Below are 23349 nucleotides of genomic sequence, written 5' to 3'. Positions count from 1 at the left end.
GGAGCATAACTTAGTGCTGAAAGCATCAATTGTCCAAGAGGACATAACAACCCTTAATTTGTATATGCCTAATAATAAAGTGTCAAAATACATAAGGCAACAACTGATAGGACTGCTAGGAGGAAGGAACAAATCTACTATTGTATTTGGAGACTTCACTACCCCTGTATTAGTGACTGACCGATCCAGCAGTGAGAAATTCAGTAAGGATACAGCTGAACTGAACAGCACCATCAACTGGACCAATTGACATTTATTAAATAATTCATCCACCAATAGAATATACATTTTCCTCAAGCTCACATTAAACATTCACTAAGATATACCAGATTCCGGGTCATAAAACATACCTTAACAAATTAAAAAATATAGAAAGCATACAAACTATATGCTTAAGCTACAGTGGAATTAAGCTAAAAATCAAAAAGCAATTCCTTTGGAATTGCAACAACAACAACAACCAAAAAATACCTATGAATAAACTTAACAAAGGATATGAAGGACCTACACATTAAACACTACAAAACATTATTAAAAGTGATAGAGCCCTGGCCAGTTTGGCTCAGCGGTTAGAGCGTCGGCCTGCGGTCCGGAGAGACCCGGGTTCGGTTCCCGCTAAGGGCATGTACTTCGGTTGCAGTTTGTCCCCGGCCCTGGTTGGTCGTGCGGGTGGCAGCCACTCGATGTGTCCCTTCACATCGATGTTTCTCTCTCTCTCTCTCCTTCCTCTCTCTCCCTCCCACTCTAGCTGTACAAAAAATGGAAAAATATCCTCGGGTGAGGATAAAAAAAAAATAAATAAATAAATAAAAGTGATAGAAAAAGACAATGAAAATGGAAAGATATTTCATGTTCATGGATTGACATCAACATAGTTAAAATGTCCATATTACCCAAAGCAATATACAGATGTAATGCAATCTTCATCAAAATACCAATAATATTTTTAAAGGAAAAATTAAATAAATAAACCAGATTTGTATGCAACCACAAAAGACCCAAAATAGCCAAAGCAATCTCTGGAAAGAAGAACAAAGCTGGAAGTATCACACTACCTGACTTCAAATTACACTACAGAGCTGTGATAATTAAAAGAGAAAGGTATTGGTAGAAAAAACAGATATACAGACCAGTGAAACAGAATTGACAGCCCCAAAATAAAACCACATGAAAAGGGCAAATAATTTTTGACAAAGAAGCCAGAAACATACAATGGAAAAAAGAAAGCCTCTAGAATAAATGGTGCTGGGAAAAACTGGAAAGTCACATGCAAAAAAAAACGAACCTAGAGCACATTTTATCCCCATGTATAAAAGTTAATTAAAAATGGATCAAAAACCTAAATATAAGATCTGAAACAATAAAGTATATAGAAGAAAACATGGGTACTAAACTTATGGACTCTAGTCTTAGAGACAATTTTATAAATTTGACCCCAAAAAGCAAGGGAGGTAAAGGCAAAAATAAATGAATGGGACTATATCAAACTAAAAAGCTTCTGCACAGCAAAAAAAAAAAAAAAAAACCCACCAAAAAAACAAAAAGGCAACCAATTGAATGGGGGATAATATTTGCAAACAATATCTATGACATGAGGTTAATATATAAAAAATAAAGAAAGAAAGAACTCATTCACACATCTCAACCAAACAATCTAATTTAAAAATGGGTAGAGGACCTGAACAAACACTTGTCCCAAGAAGACATAAAAATAGCCAACACATATATGAAAAAATACTCAACTTCACTAGCTATTAAAGGGGTGAAATCAAAACTCCAATAAGATACCACCTCATACCTGTTAGAAGGGTTATTACCAACAAGACAAGTAATATGTGTTGGAGAGGTTGTGGAGAAAAGGGAACCCTCAGTCAATGCTGGTGGAAATGTAACCCGGTCCAGCCACCATGGAAAACAGTATGGAGGTTCCTCAGAAAATGAAAAACAGAGTTGCCATGTGAGGCAGCAGTTCCTCTTCTGGATGTCTACCCCCCACCCCCAAAATGTAAACCATGTAAAATATTTGCAAAGATATATGCACCCCTATGTTTATTGCAGCATTATTCATGGTGGACAAAACATGGAAACAACCCATGTCCTTTGATAGATGACTGAATAAAGAAAATGTGGTACATATATAAAATGGAATGCTACTCAGCCATAAGAAAAGATGAAACACTGCCATTTGTGACAACATGGATGGACCTTGACAATGTTATGCTAAGTGAAATAAGTCAGAAAAAGCTAAGAACCAATTATTTCACTCAAATGTGGAATATAAAACTGAAAGTCATAGACACAGACAGACAACAGCATGGTGGTCACCAGAAAAAGGGGGGGGTGGTGGTACAGGGTAAAAGGAGCCAAATATATGGTGACAGAACATGATTTGACTTTGAGTGGTGGACACACAATGCAATATACAGATTGTGTATCATAGAAATGTACACTCGAAACCTATATAATCTTGTTAATCAATGTCACCCCAATAAAGTTAATTTTTTTAAATGCCAAAAAACTAAACTGGAAATCAATAACAGGAAGATAGCTAAAATTTTTTATAATGTGGAGATTAAACAACAAACTTCTAAATAATGTATGGCTCAAAGAAGAAGTCTCAAGAAAAATTTAAAACTATTTTGATGTAAATAAAAATTAAAATACAACCTATCAAAAATTCTGGGATGCAGCAGAAGCATTGCTGAGAGAGAAATGTATAGCATTTAATGCATATATTAGAAAAAATAAACTTCTAAAAATCAATAATTTAAACTTCCACTTTAGGAAACCAGAGAAAGAGCAAATTAAATACAATATAAGCAGAAAAAAAATATTAAGAACGAGAGCATAAATCAATATAATTAAAAACAGAAAATCGCCCGGCTGTTGAGTGTCACCCCATGGACTGAGAGGTCCCAGTTCGATTCACAGTTGGAACACATGCCCAGACTGTGGGCCCGATCCCCAATGGGGAGCGTGCAGGAAGTGGCTGATCGATGTTTCTCTCTCACATCAATGTTTCTTTCTCTCTGTTTTTTCCTCTCTAAAAAAATCAATAAAAACATATTTAAAACAACAACAACAACAGCAAAAAAAAAACAGAAAATCAATACAGAAAAATCAATAAAACCAAAAGCTGGTTCTTTGAAAAGCTCAATAAAACCTATAAGCCTCTAGGCAGGCTAACAAAAAAAAAAAAAAAAAAGAGAGAGAGAGAGAAGACACATATTACCAATGTCAGAAATGAGAAAGGAAACGTTATAGATCCCATAGACATTCAAAAGATAAGGAAAGATTATGACCAACTCTATACCGACAAATTCAATAACCTAGATAAGATGGAGTAATTCCATGAAAGACATAATCTGCCAAAACTCATACAAGAAGAAATGGACAATTTGAACAGGCCTATCTATATCTAATTGGTGAATTTTACCAAATACTTAATGAAGAAATACCAATTCTATATAATCTGATCCAGAAAACAGGCAAAGAGAACACTTCCCAACTCATTCTATGAGGCCAGCATTATGCTAATATCAAAACCAGACAAAGACTTTACAGTAAAGGGAAACTACCCATAGCCCTCTCACAAAAACCTTCAACAAAGTATTAGCAAGTTGAATCAATGTACATTTAAAAATTATATACCACCCTACCAGTATGCCTCAGTGGCTGAGCATTGACCCGTGCACCAAGGCAATTCAAAGGGATTGACACAAAAAATTCCTAAATATGCGATAATAGCAGGTTGAAGGATGCAAAGCTAATATACAAAAGTCAACCGATGTCCTATATACTGGTATGACCAAGTGGAATTTGAAATGTAAAATCCAATACCATTTACATTAGCAAAACTGAAGAGATCGTAAAAGAGGAGATGGAGAGATAAATAGGTAAAACAGAATTTTCAGGACAGTGAAATGATCCTGTATGATATTGTAATAGTGGAGACATGATATTATGCATTTGGGAAAACCTGTAGAAGTGTACAATAAAAGAGAACTCTTAAATGTAAACTATGGACTCTGGCTAATAATGTTTCGATGTTGGTTCATCAATTATATAAAATGCACCATACCAACCCAAGATATTAATAATAGGGGAAATGGGGGTGGGAGAAGAAAGCATATGACTACTCTCCATATTTCCTGTTCTATCTTTCTGTAAAGCTAAAATTCGAAATACCCTATCAATAAGAAAAAAATAATAATAAATAAAAACGGTTCTATGATGTAGATACTATTATTATATCTTTAGAAGAGAAAACTGGAATTTAGGAAAGTTAAATAACTTGTTCAAAGTCACAAAATTATCGAATTGTGGAACCAGGATAAAAGAGTGTTGGCAAGGCACAAACGTAGGCATGGTCACAATACATAGATATAAGCGTACGTGCGTGTGTGCGTGCGTGTGTGTGTGTATGAATATGCTTTTTATGCCCAGTGGCAGATAGAATGTATTGGCCTGGGACTGGGACACACTGCAGACCCTCACTCATGGCGAGAGGGTGGGAGTGAGAGTGAAGATACCATCTGAGGGTCACTTATAAGAGAATCATGGGTCTGACTGTGCTGGATGAAGGCCCAGGGCCAGGTTGGCTCGTCGCTGCAAAGCCTGACTTTCCTGCTGGTTGTATCTGCACAGGGACCTGGGCAAAGGCAAGGAGTCCAGGGGCTGGATGCAGAGCTTGGGGTGCATGGGACACAGAGAGGATGCGTTAGAGAAGCCAGCGTGCTGGTTAGCAATTCTTCCTGCTTTTGTGAAGACAGAGCACCGCCAACCTGGAGGAACCCCGAGTGGGCGGGCTAGAAGTGGTGACACCCTGTACAGGGCTGTGGCTGAGACAAGGTATGGCGCTGCAGGAACCTGGGGGCCTCTCGGCTGCTGACTAGACTAGAGGCTGGCTGTGGGGAGCCGGTCAGGTAGCGGCCAGAGGTCCCATAGGAGCCGCCTGAGCTGCCTCAGAATTGCTCATTGTCTGGGGTCCCTGAGATAGCACCTGCGGGGCTTGGTGCCAGGTTGTAGCACTTGAGGTCGGAACAGCTGACTCTTCAGGTGCCACCAGGGCGCTATGTGTGTTCATGTCCTCCGTGGCCCCCCTGCATGCCGGGGAGGTGAGTTTCCGTGCTAACAGTCAGGCCCGCTGGGACGCAGCACAAGTCAGAGGGGTCAGGTCACTTCTGCATGTAGCACTTTCCTGAGCTGCGGGAAAAGCTGTTGCTTCTTTTTCTGTAGGAACAAAGGCTTCTCCTGAGACTTCAAGATTTGTTCTTTGGTCTCCCCCAGTGACATTCTCTTTTTCATCTCCTTTCCTTCCTTCTCTCTTGCTCTTCCGTTAGGTGTTTCATCATCTTGAACATTTCTTCCTCTCCCCGCCTCATGCATGCCCACTCCAGGAGGAAGGGCCGGTGCAGCACCCTGGCCATGGCAGTGAAGGTCTGGGGCAGTCCAGCAGCGCAGGCATAATGCTGCTGGAGGTGCTCTGATCACGGGCTCCTGGGTTTATCACCGACTGGACCCCCCTTCTCTTCAATTTCTCCACAGTCTCCTGTGTGCCTTAGCTGCTGCCTCACATCCAGTAACTGGGACAAATAATGATGGATGGATAGATGGATGGATGGATGGATGGATGATGCATAAATACACACATACAGACACACATAGGATCACTATCTTATCCTGTAGATGAGGAACTAAGTGAAAAAGAAAGAAGACATGTGCATCACAAAGCTATTGATTGGGGGTTTGCCCAAGACAAGTAGGCACTGAAGTGCAAGGGTAGGAATTTGGAAGATGGCTGCAGAGGCAGTCATCTCCCGGGAAACCAGGTAGTTACAACAGTTCAACTATCTGCCCAGGGAAGTTATTTGGAAAGTCAGAATCTTTGATTTGTAAGATGTTTTCTCTTTAGAATATTTGTTCAAAGGAGTGGCCTTTGTTACAGTTCCCTGGGACAGAGAAAGAAGACAAGAGAGGTAACAGAAGTACATAAATCTTATTCCTTCCATATGACCTTCCAGCCCTCTACTCCCACACCTGTGGCCATCACCTCGGGGTCCTTGGGGACCCTCGACCAGAAACTTCTGTGATATCTTTTCAGAAAGCAGCCACGGCCTCGTGTATTTCAGAATGCATGCCCCCTGTCTTTGACACATTTGCATTCCATTTGTGGCCATAGCGTCCAAATGTGAAACCGAAGAGTTGTGCATCATTCGCGGAATCCCTCATGTAGCACGTCCCTACTGAAAACCTGCTCAGACTATTCATTCAACAAATATTCACTGGCTATGTCGCAAGTGACAGTCTCAATTCCTGTGAAAATCCTTTTCCTGCTGGAAATTGGAATAGAAGCTGAGACCCATCCTACCCTTAAGGTGCTAACAGAAAATTGGGAGACAGGCAGGTTCCAAGGAACAGAGGAGCAAGCACATGGCTTTGAAGTACACACTGTATGAAAGAATTAGGGAGAAACAAACAAGAAGGGGGTAAAGCGGAGTTAGCCAGGGTAAGCTTCTAAAAAAAAAGACGTGTGCCCGGCCAGTGTGGCTCAGTGGTTGAGCATCAACCCATGCACTAAGAGGTCACCAGTTCGATTCCCTGTCAGGGCACATGCCCAGGTTGTGGGCCCGATCCCCAGTGGGGGGCATGCAGGGGGCGGCCAATCGATGTTTCTATCTCTCTCTCCTTCTCCCTTCCTCTGTCTCTGTATGAATAAAGAGAAATTTTTTTTTTTTTTTTTAAAGGACATGGTATTAAATAACACGTTTGGCAGAGGAAAGCAGAGTTGGGGGAGCCCACTGCTCTCACGCTATGTTGAGATGTAAAGTGATTTGCACATCATACAAAGCAAAGTGAAAAGGCAGAATGATGTTACACTAACGGACTGCTTATAAGACAAACCTTGTTACCTTTATTAAAATAATAATTTTGAGGTGTAAGTAATAAAAGAGAACGGTGGCTCTTCCCGAGAGGGGCTCACAGGATCCCGTAATAATTAAGGGAACACACAGGATGTGCGATCCGCAGAGAATCCTCTCATCCGGCCGCAATCTCACTAAAGCCTTGGCAGGTCGCAGGTCCCTTCTCATTAATATTGACTGACATCTGATGATCGTTCAAGCTTGAAATACTGCCTGCCCTGGTCCACAGCCTTATCTATCAGGAAACCGCCTTGCAGCCACGGCCCTAAGAAATCGCAGGACTCCTTCCCTGCCGGGGGTGGGAGGATGCCTTGCTGTGGATGCCCAAGGGGGCATGTGGTCCGACTGTGTGGAGAGAGAGCCGCGTTCCTGCATCACCCTCTGCTCCAAGCTGTTTGCTAACAACTCTCCATCACGGTCAAGCTTTGTACGTTGTGACTGAAACTGAAAGCTCAATGGGTTTTCTTAACTCCAGCTTCCTGTGTGCTGAAGCACAAGTAGGCCTCTATTCTTCAGTGATGTACGTCTTAGATGCCTACTGTGTACAAACGCCTGGACTAGATATTTTGGTAGTGATGCATCAGATTAAAAAAAAAAAAAAAAGACTTGAAAATCTTCAGTCATGCTTTCTTTTACAGTTTTGCACAAATTCAGTTTGTTTCCAAACCCCACAAATGACAGCAAATTGCAAGTACCAAGCAGGTTTATCAATCCTTATGTGGCGACTATTTCAAGCACTCTCTATGAATGTTTTCTAGAAAGCTGATTTATTACAGATTGGGTTCCTATTTGCAGAATGCATACATTTTAATGAATTACAGGCAGCATGAAGCAAAGCATACATATTCTGGTGCTAAAATGATTAGAAACATCTTGTTTTGGGGCTTGCAGAGAGCATGAAATGGATTCCTGTCATAAATTTAAAATGCTGACTAGGAAAACACTCGAAGAAAAAAAAGAGAGAGACAGACAGTAAACATTTTCAGAAGGAAGTGACTATTTGTAAGAAAGAGTGGGGGGTGGGGGAAATATTTATTGCTTGTTTTTCATTTATTCCACACATTTTCAAGATGCGACACAGGATAGTCAGGAAAAGTGCTGGTCCCAGTGTCGGGCTGGGTGGGGTCAAGTACTTTCCCCCTTACTTAGCTCTATTACCCAAGCCTCTGTTTCCCCAGCTGTAAATTGGTAAGAATAAAAGTATTTAACTCAGATGGTATTAAACAGAAGCTTTTGGCCTAGCAGAGAGTTAGCATTAATAAGTGGAAGGTTGTCCTGGTCGCTTTGGCTCAGCAGTTTGAGCGTCTGCCCACGGACCAAAAAATCTTGGGTTCCATTCCGGTCAAGGGCATGTACCTCAGTTGCAGGCCGTAGTGGTGCGGGAGGCAGCCAGTTGATGTATCTCTCTCACATCAATGTTTTTCTCTCTCCATCCTTCCCACTCAATCTAAAAGATAAATGGAAAAATATCCTCGGGGTGAGGATTAAAATAATAATAATGATAATAATAATAATAAGTGGAAGGTATTAGCATTGTTTGCCTCAACTGCTCATTGGTACCCAGGTAAAAACCAAACCAAACCAATATAGTGCTTGCTTTTAAAGAAACTTACGATTTAAAGAGGTAAATCTTCACTAAAGCAATGAACAAGCACTTATTTCTTCCACATAATGATAACTAAATCAATCTAAGAGATGTAGGAGAAGAAACTTCCCCTAGAGGAAGGAATGAACGTGACTGAGGCTCGGAACTATAATGGTTATAGTTGAGAATGTAATCACACAGCACCTCAGTTAGGCAAAAGCTGAAAAATCAATATTGTTCAAACACCAAATCAATGCATTAAGTATCCATAACATCCTGCGTCAACTCCAATTCACATCTGCAGAGATCACTTGCCTAATTGCCCGAGCTACAGGAGTCCACCTGTCCCTGGCACTCTGCCACACCACCTTATTTTAATTCCTTCATGCCTTTAACGAACTTTCCCAGTGGTATCACGTCTATGAACCACAGCAGTTTCTCAGTCTCTGCACCACTGACAGGACTGGGTGATTTGGGGGTCACATGGTAATCCCATATTTAACATTTTAAGGAATTTCCAGTTTTTCAAAGAAGCTGAACCATTTTACAGCCCCACCAGCAATATACATGAGCTGTCATTTCCCCACATGCTTGCCTACATTTACTATTACCTGTCCTTTTAATTCTAGCTCTCCTTGTAGGTGTGAAGTGGTATGTCATCACAGTTTTCATTTTAATTTTCCCAACAATTATTAACGTTCAGCATCTTTTCGTGTGCTTATTGGCCTTTGGCATTTCTCTTTTGGAGAAATAGCTATTCAAGTCACTTACTTATTTTAAAACTACACTAGTTACCTCTATGTTATTGAGTTGTAAGTGTTCTTTACATATTCTGGATACAAGTCCTGTGATGGTTCATTTTATGTGTCAATTTAGCTGAGCCATGGTGCCTAGATATTCAGTTAAATATTATTCTGGATTTTTCTGTGGAGGTGTTTTAGTGGATGAGATTAACATTTAAATCAGTGGACTTGAGAGAACAGCATTTTACTCTCCATAATAGGGGTGGAACTCTCCCAATCCATTAAAGGTCTTAATAAAACAAAGACAGTATTATTAACTATATTCTCTATGCTGTACTTTACCTTCCTGTGACTATTCTGTAACTGCCAATTTGTACTTCTAAATCCTTTCACCTTTTTCACCCATCCCCCCAACCGTTCTCCCATCCTGTGACCATCAAAAGGTTCTCTGTATCTTTGAGTCCGTTTCTATTCTGCTTGTTTGTTTTTGTTTACCAGACTCCACATACAAGTGAAATCGACTGGCATTTGTCTTTCTCTATTTGACTTTTTATTTATCATGAAACCCTCTAGGTCCATTCATCTTGTTACAGATGACAAAATATTATTCTTTTCTATGGCTGAGTCATATTTCGTTTATATTCACCATTTCTTTATCCATTCATCTATTGATGGTGTCAGAGAGATACTGGATATATCAGATGATAACTTTGTAAGTTATATAAATGCCTAATCACAGGTGTGTACACCTAAAACTAACATAATATTTTATGTCTATTATAATTTAAAAATAAAATAAAGACAGACCTCTCTCAAGCAAAAAGGAATTCTGCCAGAAGACAGTCATTGAACTTGAACTACAAAATCAGCTCTACTGAGGTCTCTAGCCTGCTAGACCATTCTATAGATTTTAAAGTTGCGGTTTCTGTAATTACACGAGCTAATTCCTTAAAATCAACGAATCAGTTAATCTCAATCTCTCTCCATCCCCCCATATACACACCCTATTGCTTCTGTTTCCCTGCAGAATCCTAATTAATACAAGCCTCTTATTGCATCCACAATGTGCAGATATGTTCTCTCATTTCCTATTACTTCTACAATAAAATAAGATAAAAATGTTAATATTAAATTGCGACTATTTTCTTTACTTTCTAATCTCTCCCCACTGCCACAACACACACATGTGTGCACAGACATGCACACCTACCACTTCTTGCCCCTTCAAAAGTAGCCATTTGCCCCACGGAAGGGAAGACCCAAAAGGAACCAGGGAAATCTAAACAGATAGTTCTATTACCAATTTGGAGTAAAGCAATTGAAAAAGAACAGATTCTTTGAATTCCCTCCAGCATGGCTTTGAGTAGCAAGAGCCAAGCCTAAAAGAAGAGAAGAAAAAGTTTAGTCATAACAAATCTCAAAGAAAATTAATCACGTTCCTGTCGACTTTATCAGTTTCTGTCCTGAGGACTCCAGGCCTGTTTAGAGTGGCATAAAGAGCACTCCAATAACTCAACCAAATGCAGATGTTTCCCCTGTATTACAAGTAGAGAGGGTGCAAAGGAATCTGGGAAGGTGTAAACATGACACGGAACCACCAAAGGACAGCTGCAGCACTAAAGCAATGACATGAAATACTTCGTGCAGCAAGGAGGCGGGACTCTGCTCCATTACCCTCCATCTCCACTGATGGCCCCTGGACAGTGTAATGTGATATTTGCTTCCTACCACATTATCAAGCAATGGTGAGTTGAACAATGTTTTCTATCCTTGCTTTTGTCCATTTTTACTTCCTCATCATGTCCCTCTTAAGAATTCAAGAAGTCTGAAGAATGTTATTTGTCTAAGACCTCATCAGGGCCATCATGGCTTAAATAGCCAATAAGCAAAAACATAAATAAATGCACCACCCAGGAATACAAATCAGCGCATTATTTAGGCTCAAATGTGTCAAAGACCCAATCATACAAAGTTGCTGACCCATAGGTAGAGAGCTCTTTAAAAGCTGGCAAAGCCGAGAGGTTTTTTATGTTTTTTATGTTTTTAACTCTAAGATAATCATATTCTGTTTTAATGAGAAAACTGGACAAAAATATATTTCAGTCCGGTCAGTGTGGCTCCGTGGTTGAGCATGGACCCATGCACCAAGAGGTCGCCGGTTTGATTCTCGGTCAGGGCACATGCCCAGGTTCTGGGCCTGGTCCCCAGTGGGAGGCATGCGGGAGGTGGCCAATCAATATTCTCTCTCATCGATGTTTCTATCTCTCTCTCCCTTTCACTTCCTCTCTCTCTAAGATCAATAAAGGGAAAGAAAACATTTAAATATATATTTCAATATAAGTAAAGCAGTGCTTCTGATATGGTTTGTTTTCCACTGAAAAAATCAGGATATTTAAAGCTAGACCATGCCCCATTCTGTTCACATAAAGGAAAAGTAGGCTATAGCAAGCGGTGAGAAGTGAATCTGTTGGCTTTATTTGTTCCTTGATCTGGCATTTTCAATAAGGTATAGTTTTCCTTGAGTTACCTAAACCTCTTCACCCTCACTGGTAAAGCACAATCCCTACCCACATTAATTTTCAAGCTTTCTTTGTGACATGATACCAGATTAGTCTCTCTTCCTCTTCTGTGTTAGAAAATTTTTTTATTTGTCCATTTCTTTGAAGATGCCAGGACAGTCCCAATATTTGGATACATATTAGGTAGAGTTTATTCACAGTGACTTTTCTCCACTGTGCTTGGGTAGCTAATCATGAAAGGGAGCTTTTTCTCAGATGGTGATTAACTAGGGGTTATTTCATCCATTTGAAAAATGTAATTCAACTATAGTGACTAATTGTGTACATAAAGGAAGAAAGAAACTGTGATAGGTTGTTATAGTAGGAAAGGAGAGGTTAGATCTTATCTTACAATTTCATAGTTCTTTTCATTTATACTCTAGGTACTTTCTACGTTCTCAAAATATGTGACTAATTTAATACAGATTTTACTATAATGTAAAGGATAGAAGTTAATGAAACCAGTTTATAAAGTCAAAACTTGCTATTCCCTATGTGTACCTAAAATTTCTCTTGTAACTTATTTTACAAACTGCAAAATGAGTTCTCCAGCAAGCCAAATCTAGAGGTCCTAAATTACCTGATATATATTTAAACTTGAGCAGATAGGAGATAAGAACACACTACGGTGACAATGAAGGTAACTAGTTAGAGAATCAAGTAATTGTTTCAATGTGTCTTGCAAAACACAACCTAGGAAAATATTAGGATATGTGCTTGATCTAGAAAACCTTTCACCGAGAACCTCTTCATATCTACAGATATACACACTTCTCAAAGGGGCTAGAGACAACTGTTATAAGTTCCTGAAAAAGGCTTGAGAGAGTCAATATACCAAGGAATATTTCTACTTAGTAATATAAAGAAAGGGGATGAAAGGGCATTACATGTATAACTTTATAGGAAGGAATACAAAAATGAATACATCCGTGCTAGAAATTACAAAGGGGCCCAGGTAGGGGTTGGGGTCAGCGCTGACAACAGTGTCTCCTAGAACATCTTTTTTTTCAGCTCCAGAATCGGATGCCCCAAGTATCATCCATGTATCCTCTAGTCCCATGTACCCTCCTACATCAACTTATCATACCAATAACATTGTGTTTATTCCTTTCTATCCAGTTATACTTCATTTCTCTCATTCCTGCCTCCCCTCTCCCTAGTCTTTATTTTTTTTTAATGCAGGAAGTATTATTTTATAATAAATATAAGGAATGAAATAGTCAATAAGAAAGTAAATCTACACATAAACCATCCATCCTCACCTGGATTACTTTGCTGTCACCTTCTAATTGGTCTGTCCCTCTATAATCCATTCTTCTCCTACTAGCCAGAAATACTAACACAACTTTGATCATGTCACTTGACCAGCTAAGCACCTCCAAATCTTCCCATTGTGTTTAGAATGAAAATCAAACTCCTAAGCATGACTGGCAAAGTCCTTTGGCCTTGCCTACTTTTCTCTTTCTGTTCCTTAAGGACAGCAACCTTATTCCTACTTTAGTATCTAATGCGTGTTCTTCCCTCTGCTCAGGACATATCCAGCCCATATCTGCATTCAGATCTCAGCTTAAAGACCACCTCAGCAGAGAGGCCTCCATTAGTAACGCGGTACAGAGTGGCTGCGTCACTGGATGCTATTTTCCTTACAAACTTCTCATCTCTGCCCTCCACAGAAACATATGCTACCGGACAACAGGACCCTGAGTCCCCAGAGCTTGGAGCAATTGCTGGCACTAGGTGCTCCACAAATGCTTGTCAAACAAACAAGGCTGCAAACTTCTTTGTTGAAGGCTACAATGATACCGCTTGTCTTTCCCAATAATCGGGGATTCTTTCGTCTTCTTGAGGTTATTTGTAGAAAGAAAGACAAACCAATTATCATGCAAACCCACTTTCTTCAATGTTATGTCACATTGGTGATGCTTTTGCTCTTTCAAATTTGCTTCACTCTATCTGATACATAATTTCATCTAATTTCTCATTGTGCTTGTTTATTCAACTTGAGTTGAGCACTTTCATGCATCGGGTAGTATATTTATCTGTCTACTTCACATTTGGTTTATTTAGTTCATTTTCATGTCTTCAAAACACATGTGTGGCCACATAATCATCTGTTTTCATTTTCATGTGCTGTTGGTATAGACTGTACTGTGGCTCATGGAATCCGAACATCAATTAAGGCATCTTTTGATTAGGAAATCTGACATAAGATACTAAAATATTTCTTTGGTCAGAATTCTTTGTAGAGCTATCACTATTGTTTTTTGCAAACCAGAGCAAATGCTCTCACAGCTGTGGAATAGAAAGAAATGATTAAAGGATTTCTTACTTTTTTTTTTTTTTTTTGATGACCTTGATTGAAACTAGTAAACTTGTACTTTAATTTTGTTTGTTTGTATAAAAGTAAAAAGAAAAATGGTCATTCAAGTGTATTCAACAAGAAAAGCAAAGGAACTGGGAAAAGCAGTTTTCTATCTACAGAGGTTTCAGGTACAATGGTTGGCGCATTCCAAGAGAAATACAGCCAGGATTTCTTTTTATGAATTTTTTATACTTGAATGTAGGAATCAAGTGTGACTTCTGCTTTACTCTGAGTTCAGATATAAGAGGAGGAGATCAATAAATCATAGGGAAGCTCACTCTGATAAGGCTCAAACTAAGACTGTGTACATGAACCTTTGCAGTTCTACAGACTATAGATTTACTGGCACAGTTACTACCTGGAGACAAAAACATTTTCAGTGTGTGTCTAGTTCACCCCGATTATAGCACAACTCTAAAACTTCAAGGTCAAGAGGCTAAAATCCATTGATCCTACACTCTCTCACTGGCCCTTGCTCCTTCCAAGGCTCTTCTCCTTGCCCAGGTTAAATTCCAAGGTCAATCATTATAATCCTTTCTCCACCTGCACCTTCAGCTGCCCAGTGCCTCCCTCCACCACTCATTTTTTCTCAGCAAAATAACACTCCTGGTTAAATCCAGTGCTCCGCCTGCTTGGAACCTGAATCCAGCAAAACAAATGGGGCTGAGAGAGAGAGAGAGACACACACACACACACACACTCTCTCTCTCTCTCTCTCTCTCTCTCTCTCTCTCTCTCTCTCTCTTTGACTAAACTTTAGACAGGCTTCTTCCTGACTCTAGGTTCCTGGTCTTCCTTTTCTTAGAGCATTTACTTTAGAAAGTTCCCACTTGCAAGCGCTTCATCTGCCTCTTTGAGATGCAAAGCTTCTCCAGCCTCTGCCAGTCGTACAGCTCCGTTCTCCAGAACCTAGGGGCTCTTCCTTACAAACGTAACCACAGAAGGAGCTGGGGCTCATCTCCCAATCTCCGTGGGAATGTTGGAGCCTAACCCCCAGAAGGGACAGTTAGCAAACACAGATGACCTAGGCACCCTCCTTTTTGTCCCGGCAGAGTTGAGTTTTCTCCCTCTCCCCTACTGCAAGCCTTAAAGAAATTCTCCCTGGCCCGTGTAGGGTAGATGTGGGATTTCCAACAGCAAGTGGGGCCCGGACGATGCCTGGCAATCAGTGTTGTCCCATCCGTCCACTCTTCCCGTCCTCAGACCTCTACCCCATCCTCATTCTCAGTGGACAACCTTGTTTTCTAGGTCACTGAGAAATGAGAAGAGACCAGAGCACGTTTCCCGTGGAAAACCCCCTCCAAGCACTCAGCTGCAGGTGCACCCAGATACTCCGCCTTCCCCGTGCCTACGAGCCCCAGAGGCCCTATCCTCAGGATCCTCAAGTGGAAAACCCGTCTCCTGCTTCAACATTTTTCATGCTTCATAGGTTCAGAGAGGAGTGAAAGTGACACTTTCACATGCAGGCATATAATGATGTGTAAAATATGCTTCTGCGCCCATGAACTATATACTCAACTGCTAATTCCTGCTGTAAATTTGCTATATTTGCAGCTTCGGAGTGGCGATGACTACACTCTTGCTTTACGTTGACTGAAATGAGATAGAACGGTGCCAGCTCCCATTCTTGGAAGTCAAAATGACATTCCATTTGCTACAATCAAGGTTTTCTCCCTCTCTGGTTGATGTGCACATTTCTGACTGTGTGTACATGTCAGAAGTGCTGAGCTGCTTGGTATTGGAGCCGAATAAGAACCATCCCAGAGGCTTTAACATATTTGAAAGGTCTCCCTGCAGCCTGTAACTTCACATTGCACAGAATTGATGGGCGAGGTCCCACCGGAAAAGGTTCAAGAGTTTAAAACAATTACCTCTTCAAGGACGTCAGCAAGCTTACTGAGGATCTCTTCAGGAAGGCTCTGGAATGTTGGGACACTGAAAAACAAAACAGATGATTCTGAAGGCATGAACAATGACTTACTTTCATTCAAAAAGAGCAGTATAGTTGAATGAAAATGCAAAAGCCTTTATCAAAGAATCTGCAGGTGTAGATCAAAGCAATAACAAATGATTTGCTGACTAACAGGGAAAAGGTATGTTTCAGGAGAAAGAACTTGGGATTTAGAGAGAACCAAGTTCAAATTCCAATTGTATTGATCTGTGTGAACTTAAATGCCTCAACTCTAATAGGGAAAAAATGCTTCTCCCTCAGCAGCCTGCTACCACCAGGTCAATTTCAGTTCCATCTCCTTCCCAGGTCCCCTGCTCCCATGCCCCCCCACACACACACCTTCCTAAGGGCCAACTCTGACTCATTCTTTAGAACGCAGCTGTACTGGTGATACATTCAGACCTTCAAGCATTCACTCAACAATGTTGGAAGTTTCCTACTCTCCCAGCCCCCACCCCCACCCCGAGCTAGATTAGGTCCTGCTTTTATCTCATTCTACAACTGTATTAGATAATCAGATATTTGTTACTGGTTGTCTTCCCTCATCAAATCAAAACACGACAAAAACAGAAACGGTATCTACAGTATCTGTCTTGTTCAACCCCTTTATATTTAGTGACTTACAAATAAACACGCGATAGCATGCGCTGGATAACGTGATGAAAGTGTGGATGTGGGGATGCTCCCTCGCACAGTTATAAGGATCAGATCAGACAGGATGGAGACAAAAGCCAGACTTGTGGTAGATGGTGAAAAATGTTAATTCTCTTCTTGCCCTCTTCTTTTCCCTCACTGACAGTAAATAAAAATACTGTATGGTGTTGAATACACAAACCAACAAAACTTCTTTTATATGTAAAACAGCAATGACTTAAAAAATATATAATATATATGTATGTGTGTGTATATACATACACATTACATATACATACACACATACATACATACACACACATGCGCATACACACATATGCATACACACATATACATACATACACACATACGCACGCATATGCATGCACACATACACATACATATACATATATATGTAGTTTCTGAAACTCCACTGGAAAATCTAACTGGGATGTGGAACTAAATACTCATTTAATCATACTTTGGTGCTTAAATAAAGAAAAAATTCCAAATGAGTACATATACATTTGTACGTATGATATTTGACTTACAAACTAGTTCTAGCTTGATTAGAATAATAGCGAAAGAAGAAGCTATAGCATAGTGTTTGGATATAAGCATGGAAGTTCTACTGTGAATCTGTCATTCTGATTCCCAACACTTGCTGTGAAGCCTATCGATAAAATCCCCAGGTTTTGTGCAGAGGTATACAATTCACGCCTGACCATCTGTTCCACCAGATTTACTGGTGAGGGCTGAGCCATGCGGGTTTTAATTTCCAGAAGCCCGTGTATTTCAGCAGCTGGATGGAACATATCACAGGAAGAGACAGCGGAAGCCGTTTCCAGAAGGTTTGCAGGCTGTAAATTTCAGCCCGTCCTTGTTCCTTTAATGAGCTATATTTCAGTCTCTTCTTCGATGTAAGAATAATTAGAATGTGTCTCTCCCAGGGGGAATTTATGGAAAACACAAACTACAATGAGGCTAATCTCTGGCAACCTTGTTCCTTCCCTAAGGGGGTCAGTGACAGGATGGGAGGAAAGGTCAGGGGATCTGAACCGCATGCCCTGTGACATGCTAGAGGAGGAAAGGTCACCCGGGGGTGAGGTCCCACCCGACAGTTGTCCTTTGCTAGGCACCCAGGGCTTCCTGCCTGGTGACCTTCTGCACCTGGCCCACCATCCTCGCTCTGCCTACCACAATTCCACATTCAAATAGTATCTATGGTTCAAAAACTTATTTTTTGTTTTCTGTGTTTGTTTTCAAACCAGGATTCACAAAATTCCACACAGCTTTTGGCTGTTCTGTGTCTCTAGTCTCTGATCCTACACAATCCTCCCCCCCTTCCCCGCCCCTTACTACATGGACTTTTTGAAAAGATCCAGACAACTGTTTGGATGCCCCACCTTCCAAATTGGCCTTAGTGATTTTGTTTCTGGTAATCTTCTGTGTGACAACAAAAACTAACAGGGTGGAGGGGGAACTAAGTAAAGAGATTTATTACAGCCATGTGGCTGTAAATAAAAGGGGGGGGGGATGTCTCCATAGAGGAACATAACCTCAGCAGCAGTGCTCAGAATGCGGGTTGGGAGCCCAGGACTCCCCAGGACGCCTTCCAGGGGTCCTCAAAGTCAAAACAAATAGCCCTGGCCAGTTTGGTTCAGCGGTTAGAGCATCGGCCTGCAGTCCTGAGAGACCCGGGTTCGGTTCCCGCTAAGGGCACGTACCTCGGTTGCAGTTTGTCCCCGGCCCTGGTCGGTTGTGCAGCCACTCGATGTGTTCCTTTCACATCGATGTTTCTCTCTCTCTCTCTGTTCCTCTCTCTCCCTCCCACTCTACCTGAACAAAAAATGGAAAAGTGTCCTCGGGTGAGGATAAAAAAAAAAAAGAAAGAAAGAAAAAAAAAGTCAAAACAAGTAGTCAGAATCTGCCTTGTATATGCTTCTTCTCTCACATGTGTGCAGAGGAACCCTCCGGAGGCTTTACGGCGCCTGATATCACTGTTTCGATGGCTGATGGCTGATGGCTGATGCTGCTATGTTCTTGTGCTTTTCAGAAACGCTTTGAGGTAGCAGGTTTATCATAGGTGTGCTATTTATAGAAATTAATTAGTATTATTTCAGTACTTCGACGGTGCGCCTACTAATTAGTTTTCCCATGCCTGCGATCATCTCTGTAACCTTGTTATCATGCAATAAATCCCTCTTCGCCACTTCTGACGTTTTCCTTCTGCCTAAGTGTAAGAACAGAAAGAAAATATATTTGGACGCCTTCGGTTTTAATAATAGTTTTGTATTTTTTTCCAGAAACATTTTTAAATTTTTAAAGTTTATCTAAAACTCACAATTTCAGAATTTTGTGATAATTATCAATATTAATGATTTAATAGAAAAGTTATAATTTTATATTTTTCTTCTTTGTAAGGGTAGATGATTTATAGGAAGAGGGAAGATTGTAAGGCCCTCATTCTCCAGCCAGAGCTGGCCATTTCTAAGTCTAAAACACTGAGAAACACAGAAAGGACACATCACAGAGTTTTCCAACTCATGGAAGGGCTCAATCTAGTCCAAAGAAATTTGGAGACACTGGAAATAAGAGAGAGAAATATGGCAAAGTCTACCATTCCCTCGGTATTTTAGATGACAAGAGTATACCTGATTGTTTTCTACAACAGAATATTAAAAAATATATACAATCATGTCAGCTGTTATGTCACTTTGAGCCCAATTACTCGAAGTTTCAAGAAAAGAATATTGAGTTTTTAAATGTAGACATGAGAGAATTCTTAAAAGCCAAAATATTTTTGATACTGCTTTTCAAATCAGAAATGGAAGACTAAGTGAAGCATTTGATAGTGTGAATGTCCATACTTCAGTGCCTGGAGAATCCCACAGGAGGCTGAGACCATAAAGCATTGCAGAGTTGACTCTACTAAATGCCTGCTGGGTGAAGCCAGCAAAGAAAACCACTGCACTGCCTCTTTCCAAAGATAGACACTTTGCAGAATGAAAGATTAGCTGCAAACACAAAGATGAGTTAAGATCTTTCCTGTACAATTGTACCTGTGACTTATAAATGAAACAATCTACAGTGAGGGTTGGACTTGCTGTTTCACTTGTCATCATCTGGTATCAGAACCAACCAATCATCAAAGAAGATGATTTTTTATATGAATGCTTGGCAGCAAACACATGTGGTACTGAGCTAGTCCGTATGGAATAACTTGTCAAATCTTACTCTTTACCCTGAAATAACTTTGTTGACATTTGCATTGATGATGGAAAAGCAATGGTTGGGCAGAGGACCTAAATAGACACCTCTCCAAACAGGACATACAAATGGCCAAGAGACAGATGAAAAAAATGCTCAACATCACTAATCATCAGAGAGATGCAAATTAAAACAACAATGAGGCATCACCTCACACCTATCAGAATGGCCGCCATCAACAAATCATCAAACAATAAGTGTTGGCGAGGATGTGGAGAAAAGGGGACTGTAGTGTACTGCTGGTGGGAATGCAGACTGGTACAGCCACTGTGGAAAACAATATGGTGTTTCCTCAAAAAATTAAACATGGAATTGCCATTTGACCCAGTGATTCCACTTCTAGGAATATACCCTAAGAAGCCTGAAACACCAATCAGAAAGAGTATATGCACCCCTATGTTTATAGTAGCACTGTTTATAATTGCTAAGATCTGGAAACAGTCCAAGTGTCCATCAGTAGACAAATGTATAAAAAAGCTATAGTACATGTACACAATGGAGTACTATGCAGCTGTAAGAAAGAAAGATCTCTTATCCTTTGTGATGACATGGAGGGACCTGGAGAGTATTATGCTAAGCAAAATAAGCCAATCAGAGATCAACAAATACCACATGATCTCACTTATTTGTGGAATATAATGAATAAAACAAGCTGAGGAGCAAAATAGACCCAGAGACATGGAAGTGGGGTGCAGACTGACAAACCTCAGAAGAGGTAGATGTGGGGAGGGAAGAGAGAAGCCACAGAACTTATACACATGTATGCGTAAACAAAGACATAGACAATAATGCTGGGAGAAGGGTGTCACTGGGAGAAAAAAGAGAAACAACTGTAACAAAAATTAATTAATCTAGAAACGAGAAAGAAAAAGAAAAGCAATAGTGGCCCTTCAGCACAAATTAAGGCAGTTAACACCAAACTGTACTAGTTGTCATTATGTTCTCAGTCACCTCATATTCACAGTAAAATAAAACAAAATGCCAATTGTTGCGACGCTCAAGTATGGATCTTTTTAATACTGTGTGACAGATGGCAAGTATGCACATACTGAAGTGTGATGGTTGTCTCAAGGAAAATGACTTGTGTGATGGTTGGAGTTGCAAGCTGACTTCACCTTTTTTTTTTTTTTTTAAGGAACATTATTTTTACTTGGCAATGACCAACAAACTTTGGATAATCAGACTTGAGTATCCTGTAGACTGTTTAAAACAACAAAGTGAGCCTGATACTTCAAGGAAAACAACAAACAGAATTTGTTTCCAGTAATAGAATTTGAACTTTCAAATGAAAATTAAAACTTCAAAATCTTTTATCTGCTACTGGGGGCTTAAGAGCTTTTCAATACAGTGATACCTCGGTTCTCGAACATAATTCGTTCCAGGAGGACGGTCGAGAACCGAATTGTTCGAGAACCGAAGCAATGAAACCCAATAGGAAAGCGTGACTCCACAAAGCGTGACTCTCTCTCTGCACTCACACTGATGACGCAAGCAAGGCGCGCTGGGCCGAAAGAACGCCATTCGGCTCAACTCGGCTCATCTCGGAAGTTCGAGTTCCAAATATTTGTTCGGATTCCGAGACAAAAGTTTCTCGAATCTCCTGGTCGAATACCGATTTGGTCGAAAACCGAGGCGTTCGAGAACCGAGGTATCACTTGACTGTCTGATGAGATCAGTGGTGATAGACTGATATTGAAAAATGATAATTTTTTGATATTGGAAATTCGGCATAATTCAGTTAATCGGACTTTACCAGATGACCAATGCATGATGTTATGGAACATGCATGGGGAAAGATCTATTCAAACTACAAGATGGACCAATGGATTTTAGTGTAATGAAGTATGAAAAGTTCATCGATGGGTTTCTGATTCTATATTGCAACCTTTAATAAATTGTCATTTGCTGGGCTTTGTGGTAGTATCAAATTCCAATGCCCAGTTAGCTGAAAAGGCCATTAGAATGTTCCCTTTTCCTACTACCTATCTCTGTGAGGCTGATTATTTTCATATACTTCAACCAAAACAACAGAAATTCAAAGGATGGAATGCAGAATCGGATGTGAGAATCTGCTGTTTTCTACTGAAGCCAGATGTTGACAGACTTGTAAAAATGTAAACTCAAGCTTCTCTTTTCACTTTTTTCTTTAAATAGTTATTTTCATGAAAAATCACCTCATTAGGTCAACATGCAGTATGCTTATTTTCTATGTTTTTAAATAAATTAGTTAAGCCCTGGCCAGTTTGCTAAGTGGTTAGAGCATCAGCCTGCGGTCCAGAGAGACCTGGGTTCAGTTCCCACTAAGGGCACATACCTCGTTTGCAATTTGTCCCCGGCCCTAGTTGGGTGGTGTGGGTGGCAACTACTCGATGTGTCCCTTTCACATCAATGTTCCTCTCTCTCTCTCTCTCTCCCCCACTCTATCTGAACAAAATATGGAAAAGTGTCCTCGGGTGAGGATAAAAATAAATAAATAAATAAATAAATAAATAAATAAATAAATAAATAAATAAATAAATTGATAGATAGATAGATAAATAAATAAGTTAATAAATATGTTAGGATATTATCATTTTTAACTCCGAATACAGTCAACATCAATAGGTTTTACTCACATAAATTGGAGAAGCACTGACATAAATTGATGGAAAGGAAGGAAAACATAAAATGCTTAAAAGATAATGTTACAAGAAAGAGTAATAGAAATTATGCATACCATTAGATGATTATGTTTTTTATTAAAGACCCTTACAATTACAAATAGAGAAGCTTGGCAGGAAATTATCAGATTAACAGGGATTGTATTAAGCACAATGACTATTTGTCTATTTGTCTTCTTCTTTTTTTTTTTCCTGTCTCTACTTTCTCATATTTTCAAATCTTTCTATTTTGTAAATGTATTTTTATAATACAAAAAAAGATTAAATGCATAATTATGGTTATTACTAGATAAAAATATATCCTAATGAGTCCATTCAAAAGGAAATACTTCCTTACTATTCATAAAATATTGTGGCCTAACTTATTTATTCATTAAAACTTACTGAGTGCCTGCTATGTACCAGAAATTGCTGTAGGTGCTTGGAATTCATCAACAAACAAAAGCAAAGATTCCTGCCTATTGATTAGAGAAATAGAAAGAGAATACACATAATAATATATATTTATGAATGTCATATAGCATGTTAGATAAAGACAACAGATTTTACATTATAAAAAGTCAAACGGGGTAACAGGGATTGCAGGGGGGAAGGGGTAGGTGGAAATACTACACAGAACCAGGATGTCCTCTGAGGATGTGATTTTAGCAGAAATCTGAGAGAG

The 23349-nt window shown here is 39.9% G+C and overlaps 1 protein-coding gene and 1 pseudogene across 2 annotated transcripts in view; both read right to left on the bottom strand.

Moving 5' to 3' along the window:
- PRKG1 (protein kinase cGMP-dependent 1) overlaps positions 1-23349 on the bottom strand; it is a 1169747-nt gene that overhangs the window by 303376 nt on the left and 843022 nt on the right. For both annotated transcript variants that reach the window (XM_036265967.1, XM_036265966.1), the window contains exon 5: positions 16043-16106. In XM_036265967.1, the coding sequence (XP_036121860.1) occupies positions 16043-16106 (64 nt within the window). The remainder of the gene's footprint in view (positions 1-16042; positions 16107-23349) is intronic.
- On the bottom strand, positions 4494-5467 carry LOC118632641 (annotated as a pseudogene).

Source organism: Molossus molossus, unplaced genomic scaffold, assembly GCF_014108415.1.
Source record: "Molossus molossus isolate mMolMol1 unplaced genomic scaffold, mMolMol1.p scaffold_m16_p_17, whole genome shotgun sequence".
NCBI lineage: Eukaryota > Metazoa > Chordata > Mammalia > Chiroptera > Molossidae > Molossus > Molossus molossus.
The sequence above is the reverse complement of the archived record's forward strand: the minus strand, read 5'-3'. Positions and strand labels throughout refer to the sequence as shown.